The sequence below is a fragment of the Aspergillus sydowii genome, assembly GCF_001890705.1.
Source record: "Aspergillus sydowii CBS 593.65 unplaced genomic scaffold ASPSYscaffold_2, whole genome shotgun sequence".
NCBI classification, from domain to species: Eukaryota; Fungi; Ascomycota; class Eurotiomycetes; order Eurotiales; family Aspergillaceae; genus Aspergillus; species Aspergillus sydowii.
In genome coordinates, this window is record NW_024467860.1 from 1,426,914 (window position 1) to 1,444,265 (window position 17,352).

The following is a 17,352-nucleotide window of genomic DNA, read 5'->3' on the forward strand; positions in this document are numbered from 1 at the left end:
TACTGTGGAATGTACAAGGTTCTATACATGGATTGTTCTTATTATAACTCCAGGATATATAACTTTTCCGTAGCCCCCAATCCTAAACATGTCTTAAATGAAACGCCAGGCACATGCATGCATACATAATCCCGATAAATGTACAGTAAAACCCATGCATTAGGTAATGCTCGAGAAGACACGTTTCTTGCCAGTTCCCGTTGTTCGCTCCTGTTCTTCCCAATTTTCCTCATCGATGTAATCCTTTGTTCCATGCGCTTTAACCTGCTGACCAACGAACTGCAAAGCAGAAAGGTTGAATCCCATTTCATCTTTCTGGCGCGAGAGGACCCGACGGAGCGAGGACCGGATACTGTCGAGCATGGGTCGCATCATCTTGCTGGCAACGATTTGGCGGTGGTGTGTTTTGAGCATAAAGAACAGCACACGGCAGGTGAGAGGGACGTTCCACTCTCGGCTGGCCCAGATATTGAGGAACGTAAAGAGCGCCTGGACCTTCGAGAATGGGAGAACAAGAAGGGCGTCCTGGAGGGCGGCGGGTGGAATTTTTTGCACGACGTTGAGCAGATGCTGCTCGGCGGAGACATTGTTCAAGGCCATGTACAACGGGTTGCGGGCGGGAGGTGCTGCGTTTGGCTGCCGTGCCTTGACTGCCCGCCATTCGCGCATCACCTCGAGGTCTTCCATTCCCAGATCCAGTGCTTCCATGATCTTTTCTCCGGCCATGAGGGTGTCGGTTGTCTGTTTTCCGGCTTCTACTGCTTCGGCCTTTTCGCCATCTGCGCCTTCCTCCTCTTCGAGCGAAGCCGCAAGGTTGTTGTCATAGATCTCTTCGAGTTCCTTCTCGCGTTCTTCTTCCAGGAACAAGGGCTCATCTGTCTGCTCCCAGGTGCGGATACTCTTATCGTGACTAGCGGTGACAATGAATTCTCCAGTGTGGCTGATTGCCATTGCCCACACCTCACCATGATGCCCTGCCAGCTTTTGGATGTGTTCAAATTTATCACCATCCCAGTACTTGATGACGCGATCTTTGCTGACACTGAAGAAGTTATGTCCGTTACCTTCGTTATTGCTGGGTACGAAAGCCACAGCCATGATACTGTCCTCATGAGCAAGGAAGGATTTATGACAATCACCAAAGTCTAGACCCCATAGGCGGACCGTCTTGTCAGCTGAGCAGGTGACGATGAGCTTGCTGTCCCAAGAAATGTCCATGTTTAGAACAGGGAGTTTGTGACCATAAAGGTTCAAGAACAGCTTCAAAGAGTCGTTGAAAAATACTTTGACAGTATTATCCAGCAGCGCAACGGCCAACAAGCGAGCATCAGGCGAGAACCGGAGACTTAAAATGTCGTCTGAGACCTTTAGTGTCCTTGAGTGTATCAACTTCAACCTCGGCGTCGTTCTCTTGGTACCAGGAATTTCTTCCTGCACAACCTGGAAGTTCCAAAACTTCGCAGACTTATCTGCACTTCCACTCGCTAAGGATTTACCATCCGGATGCACTTGCAAAGACCAGACCGGGCCGTCGTGAGCTTTAATGGTATCTAAGAGCGTAGAGGATGCGATATCGAAAACTTCTAGCTCACCATCCTTATTGCCAACCACAACAATTTTATCACCTGGAAGGAAGGCAGAGCATAACGCATAGCCACATTCCAGTGTTCGTAAACAGTTCTGCGTGCGGACGTTCCAGACCTTGAGACTTCCGTTGGAAGCAGAAGCTAGCATTCGGTCGTCGGAGCTCAGGGCAACCGATCTGATATCCGTGCGATGACCTGGTATATCCACGGCCAGGGTTCGGCTGTAATCGACGTCGTCTTCGTCCTTAGCCTTTTTGTTTAGAGTCGCGACGCTGTAGGCCTCTAGCTGGTTGTTCGTAGTAGCCGCTAATAGCTGGAGCTTTCCACTTGATTTCGTCCTGATCCAATCGAAAGACCTAACCTTGCCGCCTGTCCTGACGATGATGTGAGATACGAAGACTTCAGTAACAGGAGCTGTAGAAACATCATCTTCTTCCTTCTTTTCCCCGGTCTTCTCAGTAGATTCGCCGTTTTCTGCCGCACGCTGTGCCTCCTTCTCCTTTCTCCGCTTGCGCTTCCTCGCCAGACTCTTTTGGACCTCTGTCTCGGAGCGGATACGCCATATTTCCACGGCCTTTTCTGAGCCATGGAAGGCCACATAGTCTGCTCTCGGGTGAAAACTGATTCCTGTTGTTCGGTCTTTTCCGTTACGGTAGAATGCCCCTCTGTCAGTCAAAATTTTGCGGTCCTCTGAGCCAACTTTTTCTTTGGAAATATCGATCATGGCTCCCTCATCGATTGACCATGCTTTCAACTCGCCATCGTTCCCTCCGGTTATACAGCCACTTTGATCGGGAGCGAGACCTAAACTCCAGCATTCTCCGTTTGATTGTGCGATGTGTGTTTCAATACAATGCTGAGACGCCAAATCCCAAACTTTGATCAACGCATCTTTCCCCGTCGTTATCAGGAAACCAGCGTGATCGCTCAATCCAGCTTGATTGAGCAGCTCCGGTGATGGCACGAGGAAACGGAGAGAAGTGACCTGGTCTGTGTGTCCGCGTAGCTTGAATAATCCGATTTCCGAAATCAAATCCCAGACAATGATGTCGGTATCTCTCGAGCCGCTTGCAAGGCGGACACCCGCACCGTCGAACGCAAGTTGTGTGATGGCAGATTTGTGGCCGTTGAAGGAGATAATTACAGACTCGGTCCTCGAATCCCACAGACGAATGCTGCCGTCTTCATATCTATGAGAGACTCAGGTTAGTAGTGTTACCGAACCTAGCTACATCCGGTGATGCCTTACCCAACAGCGAAAATATCCTCGTCGGTCTTGCTCTGTGTAACCACGGTGACTTGCGCTTTGCAGGAAGAATCTTTCCACCTTCCCAGCAGTTCACCCTTTTTGATATCCCAGCACAGAACCTCTTCGCCTGCACCTGCTACAGCTCTTCCTGCACCTGTTTGGCGTGCAACGCCGGCAATTGCATCGTCTCGGACCCAGATCGCATTTGACGATGCGGACGTGACGAGCCCGAAAGTCTTCGAGTGCTCGAATTTTCTGAAAGAAATTATGGTCAGCCACAAATACTTCGAAGCACAAAGAATATTAAGGATAATAACGCACAGATATGACTTCACCATGGTTAATTGCCCGTGTCTTGAGAAAAATTCTAAAGTAGCACCGCTATCGATAGGCGCAAAAAGCGACGATAAAATATTACGGTGGGCGACAGCGGCCAGAACTGCCATCTCCCACCGCCTCATGTGTCCCCGAGAGCTGCACCAACCACCAACAAACGTCACTCCATCTACTAGGCAGAAGAGAGGAGAAGGAACTCAGAACTCTGGAATCAATTGGTTGCTGTGACCATCACCATGTTGTTACTTGACTATGAAAATGTTCTTATCCGGTCACTCTTAACGGAGCGGTTTTCTGGGTATTTGCCTCCCCGCGTTGGCTCCCCCTCAGTCTATACACATGTTCCTGAGCTGACAGCTTGCTGCTTCTAGAGCCCCGCCGGCATCTATTGACCAAATCGTGTCGGACTTCGATGGCGTGACATTCCATCTATCTACTCCCGAGACGAAAACAAAGATTCTTATCTCTATTAACGTGAAATGTTTTCGAGAACTGGTCCAGTATGGTGCACAGCAGGTCCTGGAAAGAGAATATGGTCCTTACATTGTTGCCCCCGAGCCGGGCTATGATTTCTCTGTTTTAATCGACTTGGAAGACCTTCCCGATGATCAGACAGCGAGAGAGGTCCTTGTCATGCGGTTGGCTTTAATGAAGCGCAACGCAATGGCTGCCCCGTTCGAGAAGGCTTTCGACGAGTTCGCGCAGCTAGCGGAGGAGGCATCGAGGTATACCTCCGAGTCAGCGCCCGCTGGACTTGAAGAGGGTGGAGAAGTCATGACGATCCACTACCGGGAAGAAGAAGCTATCCACATCAAGGCTAGCCATGACCGAGTGACTGTCATTTTTAGTACAGTCTTCCGAGAGGAGACAGACCGTATCTTTGGCAAGGTTTTCTTGCAAGAATTCGTCGATGCCCGGCGACGTGTGTTGACTCTGCAAAATGCGCCCCAAGTTCTTTTCAAGAATGATCCTCCTTTGGAGCTGGCAAATGTACCAGGTCTCCAGAACGCTGGCGACGGTAAAGTCAGCTACATCACCTTTGGTACGCCACCTTACCTTGCAGGGAAGTTCTATACACTGATTGAGAACAGTTCTTTTCCCTCGTCATTTGACTCCCCAACGACGCCACGAAAACATTTCTCACATCCAGACCTTTCGCGACTACTTCCACTACCACATCAAAGCATCAAAGGTGAGACATATACTCTCGCGCTTTCAAAGCACGATTCACTGATCCCAATAAAGGCGTACATCCACACTCGAATGCGCAAGCGGACCGCCGATTTCCTCCAGGGTACGTGTCAACTGTCAAATTCCAAATCCCAAATTCCAAATTCTTGTATTGCAGACGACATTGTAACTGACCAATGACAGTCCTTAACCGAGCGAGACCTGAAAACGAGGAGCGAGAAAGGAAGACTGCGAGCGGACGTACTTTCAGAGTTCAGGGATAAGAGTGGATTGCAGGGATTGCCTTTGTTTGATTGTACATTGCAGGCTGAAGCACAGAAACCGGGTATTCTGACATGACCAACGAACCATGAGCTTTTCGCAATATCTGTAGGCTGCGATAATTACGAGTGTTTTCTAGCTTACGCTTTCCCTGGATGAGACGTAGGGCCGATCGATAGTACCGAGTCAGTTGCAACAGAAAGTATCGACCAGGGTTCGACAGGAAGTGGTGGTCCCAAAACATTCTGTAGTACAGCATGGATACCTAATCAATTCTGCATTCTGCACTCCCTGCTTCCTCGTTGTCCCTCCAGGGAGGCCGGGTATTTATGCGACTTCCAGAAAGCGACTAGCCCTGGACCCACGAAAGCCTAAGTTGATGATACCCATGCCCATGGCGCTGGAATCTGCTTATCCCGTGCGCCTCTCCGCCGATACACGTCGGTTTCTTTGTTTGCAACCCCGCCGCCGAAGATTATCCTTCCCTCGCGGCCTTTTCCAGACATTATCATTGCACGCCATTCGGAAGTCAGAAACGTGGCCCTCCTTTTGCCCCAAAGTTTGATTTAAGAAGCCAGTCACACTGTCTTCCACATATCGCCGCCCCTCGGATCACAAAGGGGAGTGGCGCCTGGTCCAAGACAGACCTGCACGGACAAATAAAGGAGCGTGAAGGATTGATGATATTGAGCAGGGACTTGTGGAAGCAAGCAAAAAGCAATAATATGCATGCTTGAATACTATTCCTTCAGCCGCTGCTGACGGTTACTATTTTCGCTTTCATTCGACAGCTCATTTCCCACAGATTGGCGACAATCTTGGGGCCTCGCAAGTAGCGACGATCAGCACTTGTGGCTTGGAATTTCCATCTCCCTTGAATGAGATTGAGTCCGACCGATGGACGATCGAAGCAGGGCCTTCGATTGGATGGTTCGTCCCAGCATAGTGGTTCAGTGTCGCACGGTTGCTGCAGCGCTATGTTCGCGGCACGCCTTGCCCCGTCGCTCTCGAATACGACAGGACACGATGGTTCTCCAATCTCCATGTTTTGCTATCACAGGCTCACAGTCTCACGGCGTGTCCCCGCTATTATCTCTTGGTTCTGTCGGAATGTGGATTCCTTGAGGGGACGGTGCGCAAGCCTCAAGGATCGCTCGATCTGCGCCGGCGCCCCGGGATACCATTTTGAAGCATGTTGACTCGTGATGGAGCGAGTCGCTGTGTTTGCTGCATGGTTGCCTTTGTGAAAGCCGTTTATCTCATTTTTCAACAAAATGGCTTTCCAATAGAAAAATAAAATAACACCCCCTTTTCGCATACAGTCAGGTGTGGCTCCAGTCACGCTCCATAGCCGTATGACGCATTCGTGTATTCATGACCTGTTTGCGCCGACGGATTGCACCTTGCAGACAACCCAGAATTTACTACGGAACAACCAACAATTCTGGGCGCTCGAATTGTGGTTGGGCACACTCTGCCCCTGCTGGTTTTCGCATACCGCTAGCTTGAAGGTTGGTTACCAAGGTCCCATGGTCTTTAAAGGGCTGTCGTGCTTTTCCTAACTTTGATGGATCATATGGAGGGCTTTCTTTTCTATGTTTTCCTTTCCTCTCCCTTTCTTTTCTTTTTTCCTTTTTTCTTTCTTTTTCCTTTTTTTTGCTTTTGTATCCACTTTATTAAGGTCCCCAGACCCACGGCTCTGGTAAACAAGTCGACGGGTGTCTGATTCCTCCGCTGATATCGAGGTTCTGTCTTGCCCGAGGCATCTTGCGGCTGTCTTTCGGGTCTCAACAGCCGGAATCAAGAACTTTACTGGAACTGAAGAAGGGTTTGCTTCCAAATTTCCTTTTCCCTCATCTTCTGACTCGTCGTTGCGGCGCTGCAGCATGTTGTGTCAGGTTTACTGTGCCCTACTTTGTCATGAAACATAAAGCCGGTCTGGACTGCAGCCGAGCAACAATATTGTATTCTCTACACTCTGTCCTCATATCGTTCCTTAAAACGTCAGAATATGTTTGTGCAGTCTGACGGGAAGCCGTAGATTGTACGACAGCTCGAGAAATATTCCGTGCGACGTTACTCAAACCCGACGCCGACCTGCCGAGCACGAACCCTCGCTCTTTCGCCCGCCAGGACTTTTATACCCGATTAGGGCATATTGGAGCCCGACACCATCACCATCGCGTTCAAGAACGAGAGATTCGGGAAGAGAACAATGGCAGGAAGGGATGAATCGACTCGGGGAGGCTCGTCCTGCGTTTCCTCTTCAACTGATTGGATTCGGTGTCTCCCCCCGGAGATAGTCCTGCAGGTATTAACCTATCTTCCTTTCGAAGACTTACTTTCTTTTGGGTCCACCAGCCGCCTGAACAATGAGTACCATATTGTGGGCATGAAACGATTGAGGCTCGGCGTTTTCGAGAAACGAGTACACTCGATAATTTCCCTCCTCCAGGCTGGATGGGCTAGCCCTGATCATTTGGGTAGTGGCTGGGTTGATCAAGAGGCCGAACGAAGCCATACAATATCCATTGTCCAACAGCCAACTAAACCAACGAAACAATGGCCACTGCGCGGAAACCCTTGCCATACAATATACCAGAGAAACAGCGGTCCAAGGTTACGTGAAAAGCCACAATCGCAAGAACAAATGATCCGAATACAGAACAGAATATTCGCTAGTGTCCTACGGCGATACGGTCCATCACTACGGAATTTCGAGTTCATGGCGTATGATCTCAACACCGAGGGGGCATCTGCCTTGGGCACTCGGTGTCAACACACTCTCCGCCACCTTGCACTGCGCTTCGAACACCAACATATCCGAGATGGGGTTATGAGGCCAAGTACATGGCTTCACCCGGCCCCTGGCAACGAAGCATGGAATTTGCTTATCGGAATTGGGCGATTTAAGAGTACTGGGCTTCACAGCCTTGAGTCTTTGATCTTGGAGCGAGCAGGCATCACTCCGTGGCAATTGATGATGTTGGTAAAAAGGAACCCTAATTTGACGACCTTGAAGCTGAGGACTTGCCGGGGCGCCCGGCCTGAGTTTTTGTACTGGCTAGGCGGCATCCGATATGGCTTGGACGATGAAATGGGACAGTTTCACGGGTCGGCGCCTGGTGCGAAGCTTGAGGCTCTCTCACTAGAGAATTGTCATCGACTGCTCGATTACCCCATCGATGATTGGAATAATCTGAAGGATGAGGAATGTGATAGTGGTTTTGAATGGGTGAGGGGCTTAAGCAATCTGCGGGTGAGTTGATAACCGGTTAACTTGGTCAATTCCTAAGGTGATATAAGACTAGTCACTAACATTTGCAGCAGTCACTATCCTTCAGCGAAAGTGCGAATATCCCACCAGAGCTTGTTGATAGAGCAAATAAGACGATCTGGAAGATCCCTGAGGTTATTCTGCCCTACTGCCTCCACGACGGGAACGCCGTCATTGCAGTCGATCCCAAGTGGAAGTGAGCTGGTTCTGGCACTGATATCGCATTGCCCTGTACTGAAATACTTATGAATTAACGAAGAATATATTGATGTCAATACACCACATAGCGAGCTATTAGATGCAAAGAGCTGGGCTTTCGAGGTCTTATATCATGTTTCCCAACCATTTCAAAATGGCATTGGTGAATATAGTGTTGTTGTTGTTGTTGTTTGTATGAGCAAAATATCACTCTGCAGGAGAAGAGCGGCAATGCCATGAAATTTCAATTCACTGTTCTAGGAATACCTAAGCTTGGAGAATCCGGCCAAACCTGATTGTTTTGTTGTCTGGGGATTCGTTTGCCTAGAGGAAGGTTTCACTGTGTTCATGGCTCCTGCCATCCTGTCGCCTCAACCCAGGTAAAGCCTCACTCAACACAATTGTTTTACTACTTGCGAGGTTTACTCTTCAGTCTTTACTCAGCAGCTTCCACACTCTTCTTGCGACCTTTATTGCCCTCAATCCTGTCTCAGACCGCATCTCTCCACTCGGTTCCCTTCCTCAACCCACTTCTCACCCCAAGTGTTACTACTACGTGATATCTTCCACTGTTGTCGTCGTCGCCGTCACGCACTTCATGCATTGACGCACTGCCCACCATGGGTAACTACAGGTCTCGCTCATCTCTTTGGGAAATGGTCTTTCGCAAGTTGTTTCCAAAACGCAGGTCTCTCTCAAGATCAACTGGTTCTGAGACGAGCTGGTGTGGCGTTGAACCCTCTACAATTGATGACCATAAGGACGGGTTTTACAAATACTCACAAGAAATACTGGAGCAAGAGAGACGCGAAGAGATGAGGCTACGATCTTCGAACAGCACTGGTGCCTCGTACGCATCAGCAGTAAGTTGGCTCCGTATTCAATTGTCGTGTTTGGGCTGCCTGGTTAACAAGATAGCTCATGGGGCCGACGGACAGACCTGCACTTCCTTACACCGTGAGCTCGCCCGATTGGAATGTGTTCTCATCTTTTGTCAAGTCCCTCGGGGAAATCGATGATGAAGCCTCTCGCGAGATCCTTAGTGGCGTTCTGTTGGTCTGGTCCAGGGTCTACTCGATTTCCAAAGTTGTTGTGATGGCCTTCATGCATTACGGCGTGGAAGTAGGTAATCCAGCCAATTTGCTCCAAGTTAGTTAATATTACTGACAGTCTGGCTCCTGTTTATTAGCTTGATAACACTCCCGACAGCATACTGGCTCATATCAAGCGTGCTGAGGAACTTGTAACCTCCAACTCGATCACTGACCTTATCGACAACACAGAGAGCTTGTATTACGCTCTATATGCCCGGCTCATCATGGAGATTGCCGCTGCCAATCTATGTGCCTCATTTACTCTAGAATTCCGCCGCCTGGCCATCAAAAGCGGTTCTTTCATTCTTCCTGAGCCTGGTCAGGTGTGCAAAATACTCTACATTTGCAAGCAGACTTTGGACGAGCCGAATGTGTGTGTTAATCTCAACAAAGAACTGGTCACAGAACACCAGAAGGACTATATCCGTCGCTCGGCGGAGAGAGCACATGATGGAAGTTTCATTTTGGACGATCTCATTGGATACCGTTCTCATGCATTCAGCATCATCAGCGACCAGTCCTCTGAGTTTTGTCATGCATGGAACAGAGAAGGTGTGCTGTACGAAATGCCACCAAAGGATGTTCTTGCGCTCCAGTCCGAGAAATATCTTTGTTTTACCCCCAAACACGGGGTCCAACAGGTAGCTCCAGCGCTGAACCTTCCCTTCATTGAGCCACACACTATTCCCAAGGATGTCTGGGATCGCGAGATCATTCTAGACAACCGCCAGGCCACTCTAGCAAAGCTAGAAGGAAAAACCGTTGGGGAGTTACGTCGTAAGGACGGCCGACGTCGCTTGATCGACCTGGTCCGGGAAAGAAAATGTATATGCCGGTCTGTCTGCATTTGCGCTCATGAGTGCACTTCAGATGTTGAGCGTCATTGCCCCTGCTCTGAGCGGATGTTGAGCCTCATGGTCGCGAAACGCAGAAACAGTGTCGGGCCTCTTCCATTCGGTCCCCGATGCAGTGCCCTTGCCAAATCGACCTTCCAGGGTATAGCGTCCGTTCGGCCCGATGTGGATGATAAGGAGCTCTCTGTTGAGGTGGATAGGGCTATCATCATCCTTTGTGAAGAGGTCCGCAAGCAGCGGTCTGCAGCTGCCATGACCAACGGCACTATCGCCTGAACGAAATTGATGAGATGTTTGGAGATAAATCGGTTACGGGATCGGAGAGTAGGAACAAGCGGCTCGGAGTGGGTGTGTTTTCCGTGGGACCCGCCATCAGCCGGTTGACGCTTACGGTCACACGGGTGAGATTGAGCCGGACTGTTGTGTTGCATGGATCTACGATCAGAAGTCCATTTAGGAATATGTTTCAGAATTCCATGTGCTTAAGACAGCTTCTAAAGCCAGCATATTCCAATGATACATTGTATTTTGAAAAGCTGAAAGACCAACTGGGCTTACGGAGTAGAAGAGACGCAAATCAATAAGCCCGTATCCGAAGCGGAGATGGTGGTCCGTGTACTTTGTACAAATGAGCACAGGGCCACAGGCTGACCAGGCAGGCAAACGCCTCCCCGTAGTCCAGAAGCTACAGAGTAAAAATCAGACTATCCAACGAGAGATCGTACGCAGATTGTAGTCATTCCAGCGTCCACCACTGGCTCAACACAGTGAGCGGTGATTCCAGTTCAAGGTTAAAAGAGCCGTTTCCCGTCGCCCAAGTCCCCCCACAGGACATACCTAAAAAAACACGCCCCCAACATCGAACCTCCAAATCTCCCCGGGTAAAGACTCAACCTCCCACTCCCTCCACCATTGCCGCCTCCAACCACATATCCACCATTGCGGAGAGTGTGTTTCGTGGAGAAAGAGTCCGTGCTTCACACAGAGCTATCAGACAATACCCTTTTCTTGCGGGCATGGTGCCTAGGATTCCTGGGAGCTCCTCCGCAGTATTGCCGTCCTCCTCGTCGCTGTCGCGGGCGTCAGCCTCATCCTCATTCCCACTCCACACACAGTGGACCAGGGGCCCCAAGAAGACCCTGGTGCGGCGCTACCATCGCGCCGTTTGGCCTTCCTACGGGATCACCACCCCCGCCCCCGACCGTTGCCCGCAGTTTCCCATCCTCAGATCGCCCTTCTACTTCCAAACGGGCTACGCGCTGTGCGCAAAACGGACCCCCCGACCCTTTCCACCACCGTTCTTGTCTCCGCCATCCTCGTCCTTCTCGGATCCGTTGACAACACACTATCACAGCCAGGATAAGAGATTATCCGTCAGAGGGGAGCTCGTACGGGGTCTGAACAACGGCGATGACGCTGTACTGGTTACGGAGAATTTACTGGGGGTGAACGACGGGGTAGGAGCATGGGCGACGAAACCGAGAGGACACGCAGCGTATGTGCTACGATTTGTTTTAATCCTCTTATATCTTGTGGTCATTGATACTAACGGTCTCGGGTAGACTGTGGTCTAGGCTTATACTTCATTTTTGGGCTCTGGAAGTCGAGCGAATATCCAATCCAGAAGCTACGGTCGACCCTATTACGTACCTCCAGCGAGCCTACGAAGAAACGACAGAAGCTACAGCGGCCCCGAGCGAATGGTTTGGGACGACGACGTCGGTAACGGCCCTCCTTCACAAAAAGTTAAGCGGCGACGGCACGGAGAAGCCGTTATTATACGTGACGAATATAGGTGACTGCAAGGTCCTGGTAATCCGGCCCATCGAACAGAAGGTCATTTTCCGAACTCAGGAACAATGGCACTGGTTCGACTGTCCGATGCAGCTGGGGACGAATAGCGTGGACACACCGCGAAAGAACGCCGTGCTGTCGCTGGTCGACTTGCATGAAGAAGATATTGTTCTCGCACTGTCGGATGGGGTCCTCGATAACCTCTGGGAACATGAGATCCTAGCTATCACGCTCGAGGGCCTCAAGAAGTGGGACCACGGACGGTACGACGACAAGGAGCTTGACTGGGCACCGCCAGCTGTCCTTGCGGAAGAGAAAATGGTATTTTTGGCTCGGGAATTACTGAAAGCTGCGCTGGCGGTGGCTCAAGACCCATTTGCTGAGAGTCCTTATATGGAAAAGGCGGTCGAAGAAGGCTTAGCCATCCAGGGTGGTAAGCATACCTATGAGCCTTTCCATCTTATTAGAATGTTGGCTAACCCTCTGAATAGGGAAAATGGATGATATCAGTGTGGTTGTTGGCGCTTGCAAGAGGAGACAGCGCGAGCGCGAAACACACTTCGACTCGACGAAATCGTCATCCGATGATCGCCCAGCCGGCCGATCATGACCACCGACTTTACTTCGCCAAAACCATTTATAGAATCTGAACATAATGTGACACGACTTTAAAATACATTGCATATTGATCGGTATATGAAGGAGGGCATACTATAATTTGGCAGTGATGGTGATTGTTCTATGTTTAATATGGGTGGGATTTGCATTTGCATGGATTGGTGACTCGAACATTGTTACTGCCCAACCAGGGGATTTCTCACGTACTCTTTACTTAACACTTCCTTTTCATACATCATATATATTTTTCTTGCTTAGCTTTGACAATACCTCCAGCTACCTACACGTTTGTAACCTACAGGGTGCACGGACCATATCGATATCAGAAACCCCCACCGCCCGGCAGAAAAAAAAGATGAGCCAAAAAATTCCGGAGAGCAGTAATAGCTCAACAACATCAAATCGACGAAAGAGTCAAAAACAGCCAAAATGAGGGCCAAGCGATCCAAGAAGTACCGCAAGCTCATGCATCAATATGAGCTGGCTTTCGGTTTCCGTGAGCCGTATCAAGTGCTCGGTATGCATGCATTCTTTCTTTTCCATTTCCGCAATACGATGTCCTGAAGCGGAAGATTTCAAGTACATGGGAGACGATTGCTAACTGAGTCAATTGCAGTTGACTCGAATTTACTTCGCGCAGTACATTCGTTCAAAATGGATTTAATACCCGCTTTGGAGAGAACATTACAAGGACAAGTCAAGCCATGTACGTTGCGCACCCCCGTGCGGTCTCCGCCGTTAAGACTTCCACAAAACTAACAAAAGATCTAGTATTAACAAAATGCTCCCTCGCATCAATAATGGCGGGCCAACCCACCAACCCACGGACCAACAATACTGTTCGCCCAGAGTTCCTCCCCCCACCAATGACACTCCCGCTCCGACATTGCTCGCATAATGAAGACTCCACGCCTATCGATGAAGCGAGCTGCCTCCTCTCCCTCCTCTCGCCGCTTTCTGATGTCAAGCGGAACAAAGAACATTACATCCTCGCCACTGCTGACCCTCCGGCGCCGAAGTCGAATTCGACACAACAAGAGGCAGGGAAAAAACGCAAGCGGGATGGAGACGAGGCATTTCAGGCATTGAAACGTGCACAGGGTCTTCGTCGCGGAGCGCGCTCAATCCCAGGCGTGCCAATTGTGTATGTGAAGCGGTCTGTGATGATTCTGGAGCCGATGAGTGCACCGTCTGAGGGGATTAGAGAGGGGGTGGAGCAGGATAAGTTCCGGGTTGGGCTGAATAATCCTGAGGCGCGGAAGAGCGAGGAGGGTGGGGAGAAGAAGAAGAAGTTGAAGAAGGTCAAGGGCCCGAACCCGTTGAGTGTGAGGAAGCCGAAGAAGAGGACAGAGGACCGACCTAGCTCGAAGAGGGAGAGAACGGGTGATGAGGGAGAAAAGCGGGATGGTTCTGATAAGCCCGTGGAGGACGGGGAGGCTGCACCGAAGGCGAAAAGGAGACGGCGGCATCACAAGGGTGCGAGACAGGGTGAGGCTAGTGAAGACGGAGGCGAGGCGGTAGCTACGGCTCCGGTTGAATCTGGCGATGACTAGCTGACTTATGAAAAGAGCATTTGTATTATGTTTTCCGTCCGGTATGGCGTTTTGGTTGGGCAAAGCAGAATCGTATACAGCACATATCATACATTCTTGAAACATACCCAATTTGCTCTTGAGTATAAGAGACCATCTCCATCAAATCGTATATACAGTAAAAATAAGTTCTTAGGAGATGAGAAGAGAAGGCCCAATCAATCAAACTCCGAAACACCCGAAATATGCAACTAGTGTACATAACCACGGTCTCATTTACTGAGAGCTCTCTTAATCCCTCGTATCGGATTCTCATTGTTTCTCCGCATTCGCAGAAGTGGTTGGTGTAGCATTACCTGGGGCGCTGGCCGGAACACCCGACTCAACGGCTCTTTCATCAGCCCAGATCTTCTCAATGCGCTTCCTCCTCTCCCGCGCATCGTCGCGATTGCGCTTTGCGCGCTCGTACCGCTCACCCGCCAAACAGCGGTTAACCTCTCGCTTGATATCGTTGCAGTTCCCTAAGGCTTTATGCAGAAAGCCCTGGGCGTGGCATTGGTCGAGAGCAGTCATGATCTCTTCGCAGTCTAATGGTAGGCTAGGTTAGCGGGCTGTCAATGTCCTGAAGTTTTTGAAGACGCTGGATATGCGGATATATAGGTCACGTACTGATGTTATACGGAGTGTGGAGATGAGAATGCATTTTTATCAGCGGTTATGCTGTTTTTCTTGTGTCTGATGGTCGTTGTTCGGAACGAATAGATCGTCTTGATCTGGGCTCTCTCGGGACTTTCTCATAGTTTGCCGAGAATGGAATGACATAGAGGCGGTGTACAACGCGGTAGGTATTTCTGCCGGGCGGAAACAGTACCTCGCCAAAAAAAAAAAATCTACAGAAACAGGAAAAGCAAAAGTTTTGGAGGGGTGAACTGAAGACCATTTTCTCTTGGGGAGCTCTTGATTTCGGCCCAGGCTTTTCCTTGCATCGATACGGGGGTGTGCTCCTGTCTCGAGTACATCTTTTTTTCCCTCTATTTTCACATTTCCTTGATTTGTGATTTTTTATTTTTTATTTTTAATTGGTTCTAACGATGTCTATGATCACTACTTCCGCCTGGGTGCGGCGCGGCGTCGCAGCCCAATTCCCCACGAAATACGATATTGATGAGAAGGAGATGGATCGCATATCGAAGCTTGCGCGGATGCAGCTGGAAGATGCACAAGAGGATCTGAGCGCGGCACAGGGTAATGGCGACTCTGGGAATAAGGATGATGATGATGCGATGGAGGAGGATGATACTGAGGAGAAAGCCGAGAAGAAGGATGCATCCAAAAAGACGACGTGGGTTCACCCATTCTGCCGGTTGATTAGTATCGGTGGGAGCTAACTGGGATGAAACAGTGACGACGACGACGAGTTAAAAGAGTATGATCTCGATCACTACGATAGCGACGAGGTGGACGAGGATGGCGAAAAAATTACCATGTTCGGCAATGTGAAGTCTTTAGCATACCACGAACCCAACGAGGAGGACCCTTACCTAATCGTTCCGGAGGAAGAAGAAGATGAAGATCGGGAGGAGCTACAGATTCTTCCTACGGATAACTTGCTTGTGGCGGGTAAGGTCGAGGATGAGGTGGCTCACCTTGAAGTCTACGTTTACGAGGACGCGGCGGATAACCTCTATGTGCACCATGATATCATGTTGCCCGCCATCCCTTTGTGTGTGGAATGGCTGGACTTCCCTGTTGGGAAATCTGCTGATAACGCTACCACGACAGGAAACTTTGTCGCCGTGGGAACTATGGAACCTGATATTGAAGTCTGGGATTTGGATGTTGTGGACTCCATGTACCCCAATGCCATTCTCGGCCAGGGCGGTGCGGACGCGGAAGGCGATTCCAAAAAGTCTAAGAAGAAGAAGAAGACCAAGGCGAATGATGAGTTCCACGTTGACTCCGTTCTCGCCCTTGCTGCCAACCGGCAACATCGCAACCTCCTAGCTTCCGCTTCGGCCGATCGTACCGTCAAACTATGGGACCTGAACACCGCCAAAAGCGCGAAATCATACAGCCACCACACAGACAAGGTGTGCTCTCTAGACTGGCATCCAAAAGAGTCCACCGTCCTTCTCAGTGGTAGCTACGATCGAACCGTCGTCGCTGCGGATATGCGGTCCCCCGATTCGCAGGCACGATGGGGCGTGGACGCCGATGTCGAGACCGTGCGCTGGGACGTGCACGATCCTAACTACTTCTACGTTACAACCGACGGTGGCATGGTCTACCGGTACGACATTCGAAACGTGCCTGCCACACCCAAGGACTCCAAGCCAGTATGGTCCTTGCAGGCACACGACTCCTCCGTATCCTCCTTCGATATCAATCCCGCCATCCCCGGATTCATCGCCACAGGATCCACTGACAAGCAAGTCAAACTGTGGAATGTTGAGAACGACAAGCCTAGCATGGTTGTCTCTCGGAAACTGGAAGTGGGTAAAGTCTTCTCGACTAACTTTGCGCCGGATTCTGAAGTTGGGTTCCGCCTGGCGGTGGCGGGAAGCAAGGGCTCTGTTCAGATCTGGGACACCTCAACCAACGCGGCAGTGCGTCGGGCCTTCGTCTCCCGCATGCCGTCTCTTCAGGGCGATGTACAGGAACGTATGGTGGGTATGCAGCCCGATAAGTATGAGTCGGATGACGATGGTGCGCCGGAGACTGGTGCTGCGGGAGGCGCGGATGGCTGGGAATCGATGGATGAGGATTAAAGCGTCTAAATCTGCAATAAAATTCATTGAGAACCGCACAGGCCCCACTGACGGCTATATTAGAATATTAGATGGTTTTTTATATAGCGTTCTCTATTAGCCGTCAGTTAACATGCAATAAAAAGCTGAGATACCCATTACTCAGAGCATTGACATTCTAATGCCACTAGCAAATATCCTTTATCAACTTGCTATCAATTTTCTGCAAATAACTTGATTGCCGTTCTCGTCGTGGACCAAAACTTCACCCAGTATCAGAGATATTACTTGGACCGCGATCTGCATAGTGATTTCCCTTTACGCGGTTGAGTATGAAGCATGGGCCCTTGGAAAATCAAAACCATGCGACCGCAATGACTACACCGTACAGTGCAATAATAGCCTCTCAATAATTGACAATAGTATTACGACGTCGAGAGACACTTTGGATGTGTCCTAGCAGACGTATTGTGTCGTTATTTACTTACAGCACCCAGACTGAGCAGTTATTCGGAAGTACTCCGTCCACTGGAGAGCATCCGAGTCTCAAACGGGAACGGATTTCGTCCCGTGGGCTGGACATGTGGACGTATCACCCGCCAGTTCTGTCCAGCT

At 50.1% G+C, this 17,352-nt stretch overlaps 7 protein-coding genes across 7 annotated transcripts; 5 read left to right on the forward strand and 2 right to left on the reverse strand.

Annotated features, from left to right (window-relative positions):
* Positions 1–159: 159 nt before the first annotated feature.
* Positions 160–3,173, reverse strand: ASPSYDRAFT_55132 (snoRNA-binding rRNA-processing protein DIP2; the record flags this gene model as incomplete). The annotated part of the gene is made up of 3 exons (XM_040848985.1): positions 160–2,776; positions 2,836–3,090; positions 3,157–3,173. The coding sequence occupies 3 exons, from the start codon at positions 3,171–3,173 to the stop codon at positions 160–162; spliced, it is 2,889 nt and encodes a 962-aa protein (XP_040706022.1).
* Positions 3,174–3,407: 234 nt separating this feature from the next.
* ASPSYDRAFT_144323 (actin-related protein 2/3 complex subunit 2) lies at positions 3,408–4,625 on the forward strand (the record flags this gene model as incomplete). Its single annotated transcript, XM_040841421.1, has 5 exons — positions 3,408–3,469; positions 3,543–4,213; positions 4,263–4,363; positions 4,417–4,465; positions 4,546–4,625. 5 exons carry the CDS (start codon positions 3,408–3,410, stop codon positions 4,623–4,625), a joined length of 963 nt encoding a protein of 320 aa, XP_040706023.1.
* A 1,238-nt stretch (positions 4,626–5,863) lies between these two features.
* ASPSYDRAFT_631291 (uncharacterized protein) lies at positions 5,864–6,745 on the forward strand. The gene is made up of 2 exons (XM_040850224.1): positions 5,864–6,134; positions 6,313–6,745. The coding sequence occupies exons 1-2, from the start codon at positions 5,979–5,981 to the stop codon at positions 6,649–6,651; spliced, it is 495 nt and encodes a 164-aa protein (XP_040706024.1). The 5' UTR covers positions 5,864–5,978; the 3' UTR covers positions 6,652–6,745.
* Positions 6,595–8,376, forward strand: ASPSYDRAFT_629340 (F-box protein). Its single transcript, XM_040850191.1, has 2 exons — positions 6,595–7,882; positions 7,954–8,376. Exons 1-2 carry the CDS (start codon positions 6,839–6,841, stop codon positions 8,098–8,100), a joined length of 1,191 nt encoding a protein of 396 aa, XP_040706025.1. The 5' UTR covers positions 6,595–6,838; the 3' UTR covers positions 8,101–8,376.
* A 342-nt stretch (positions 8,377–8,718) lies between these two features.
* ASPSYDRAFT_55135 (uncharacterized protein) lies at positions 8,719–14,011 on the forward strand (the record flags this gene model as incomplete). Its single annotated transcript, XM_040848986.1, has 10 exons — positions 8,719–8,961; positions 9,017–9,220; positions 9,288–10,285; positions 11,041–11,541; positions 11,609–12,273; positions 12,332–12,416; positions 12,566–12,570; positions 12,883–12,975; positions 13,075–13,164; positions 13,230–14,011. 10 exons carry the CDS (start codon positions 8,719–8,721, stop codon positions 14,009–14,011), a joined length of 3,666 nt encoding a protein of 1,221 aa, XP_040706026.1.
* A 291-nt stretch (positions 14,012–14,302) lies between these two features.
* Positions 14,303–14,693, reverse strand: ASPSYDRAFT_143343 (COX assembly mitochondrial protein; the record flags this gene model as incomplete). Its single annotated transcript, XM_040841333.1, has 2 exons — positions 14,303–14,577; positions 14,660–14,693. 2 exons carry the CDS (start codon positions 14,691–14,693, stop codon positions 14,303–14,305), a joined length of 309 nt encoding a protein of 102 aa, XP_040706027.1.
* A 388-nt stretch (positions 14,694–15,081) lies between these two features.
* Positions 15,082–16,758, forward strand: ASPSYDRAFT_27871 (rRNA-processing protein PWP1; the record flags this gene model as incomplete). Its single annotated transcript, XM_040844447.1, has 2 exons — positions 15,082–15,332; positions 15,393–16,758. 2 exons carry the CDS (start codon positions 15,082–15,084, stop codon positions 16,756–16,758), a joined length of 1,617 nt encoding a protein of 538 aa, XP_040706028.1.
* Between the last annotated feature and the right edge of the window lie 594 nt (positions 16,759–17,352).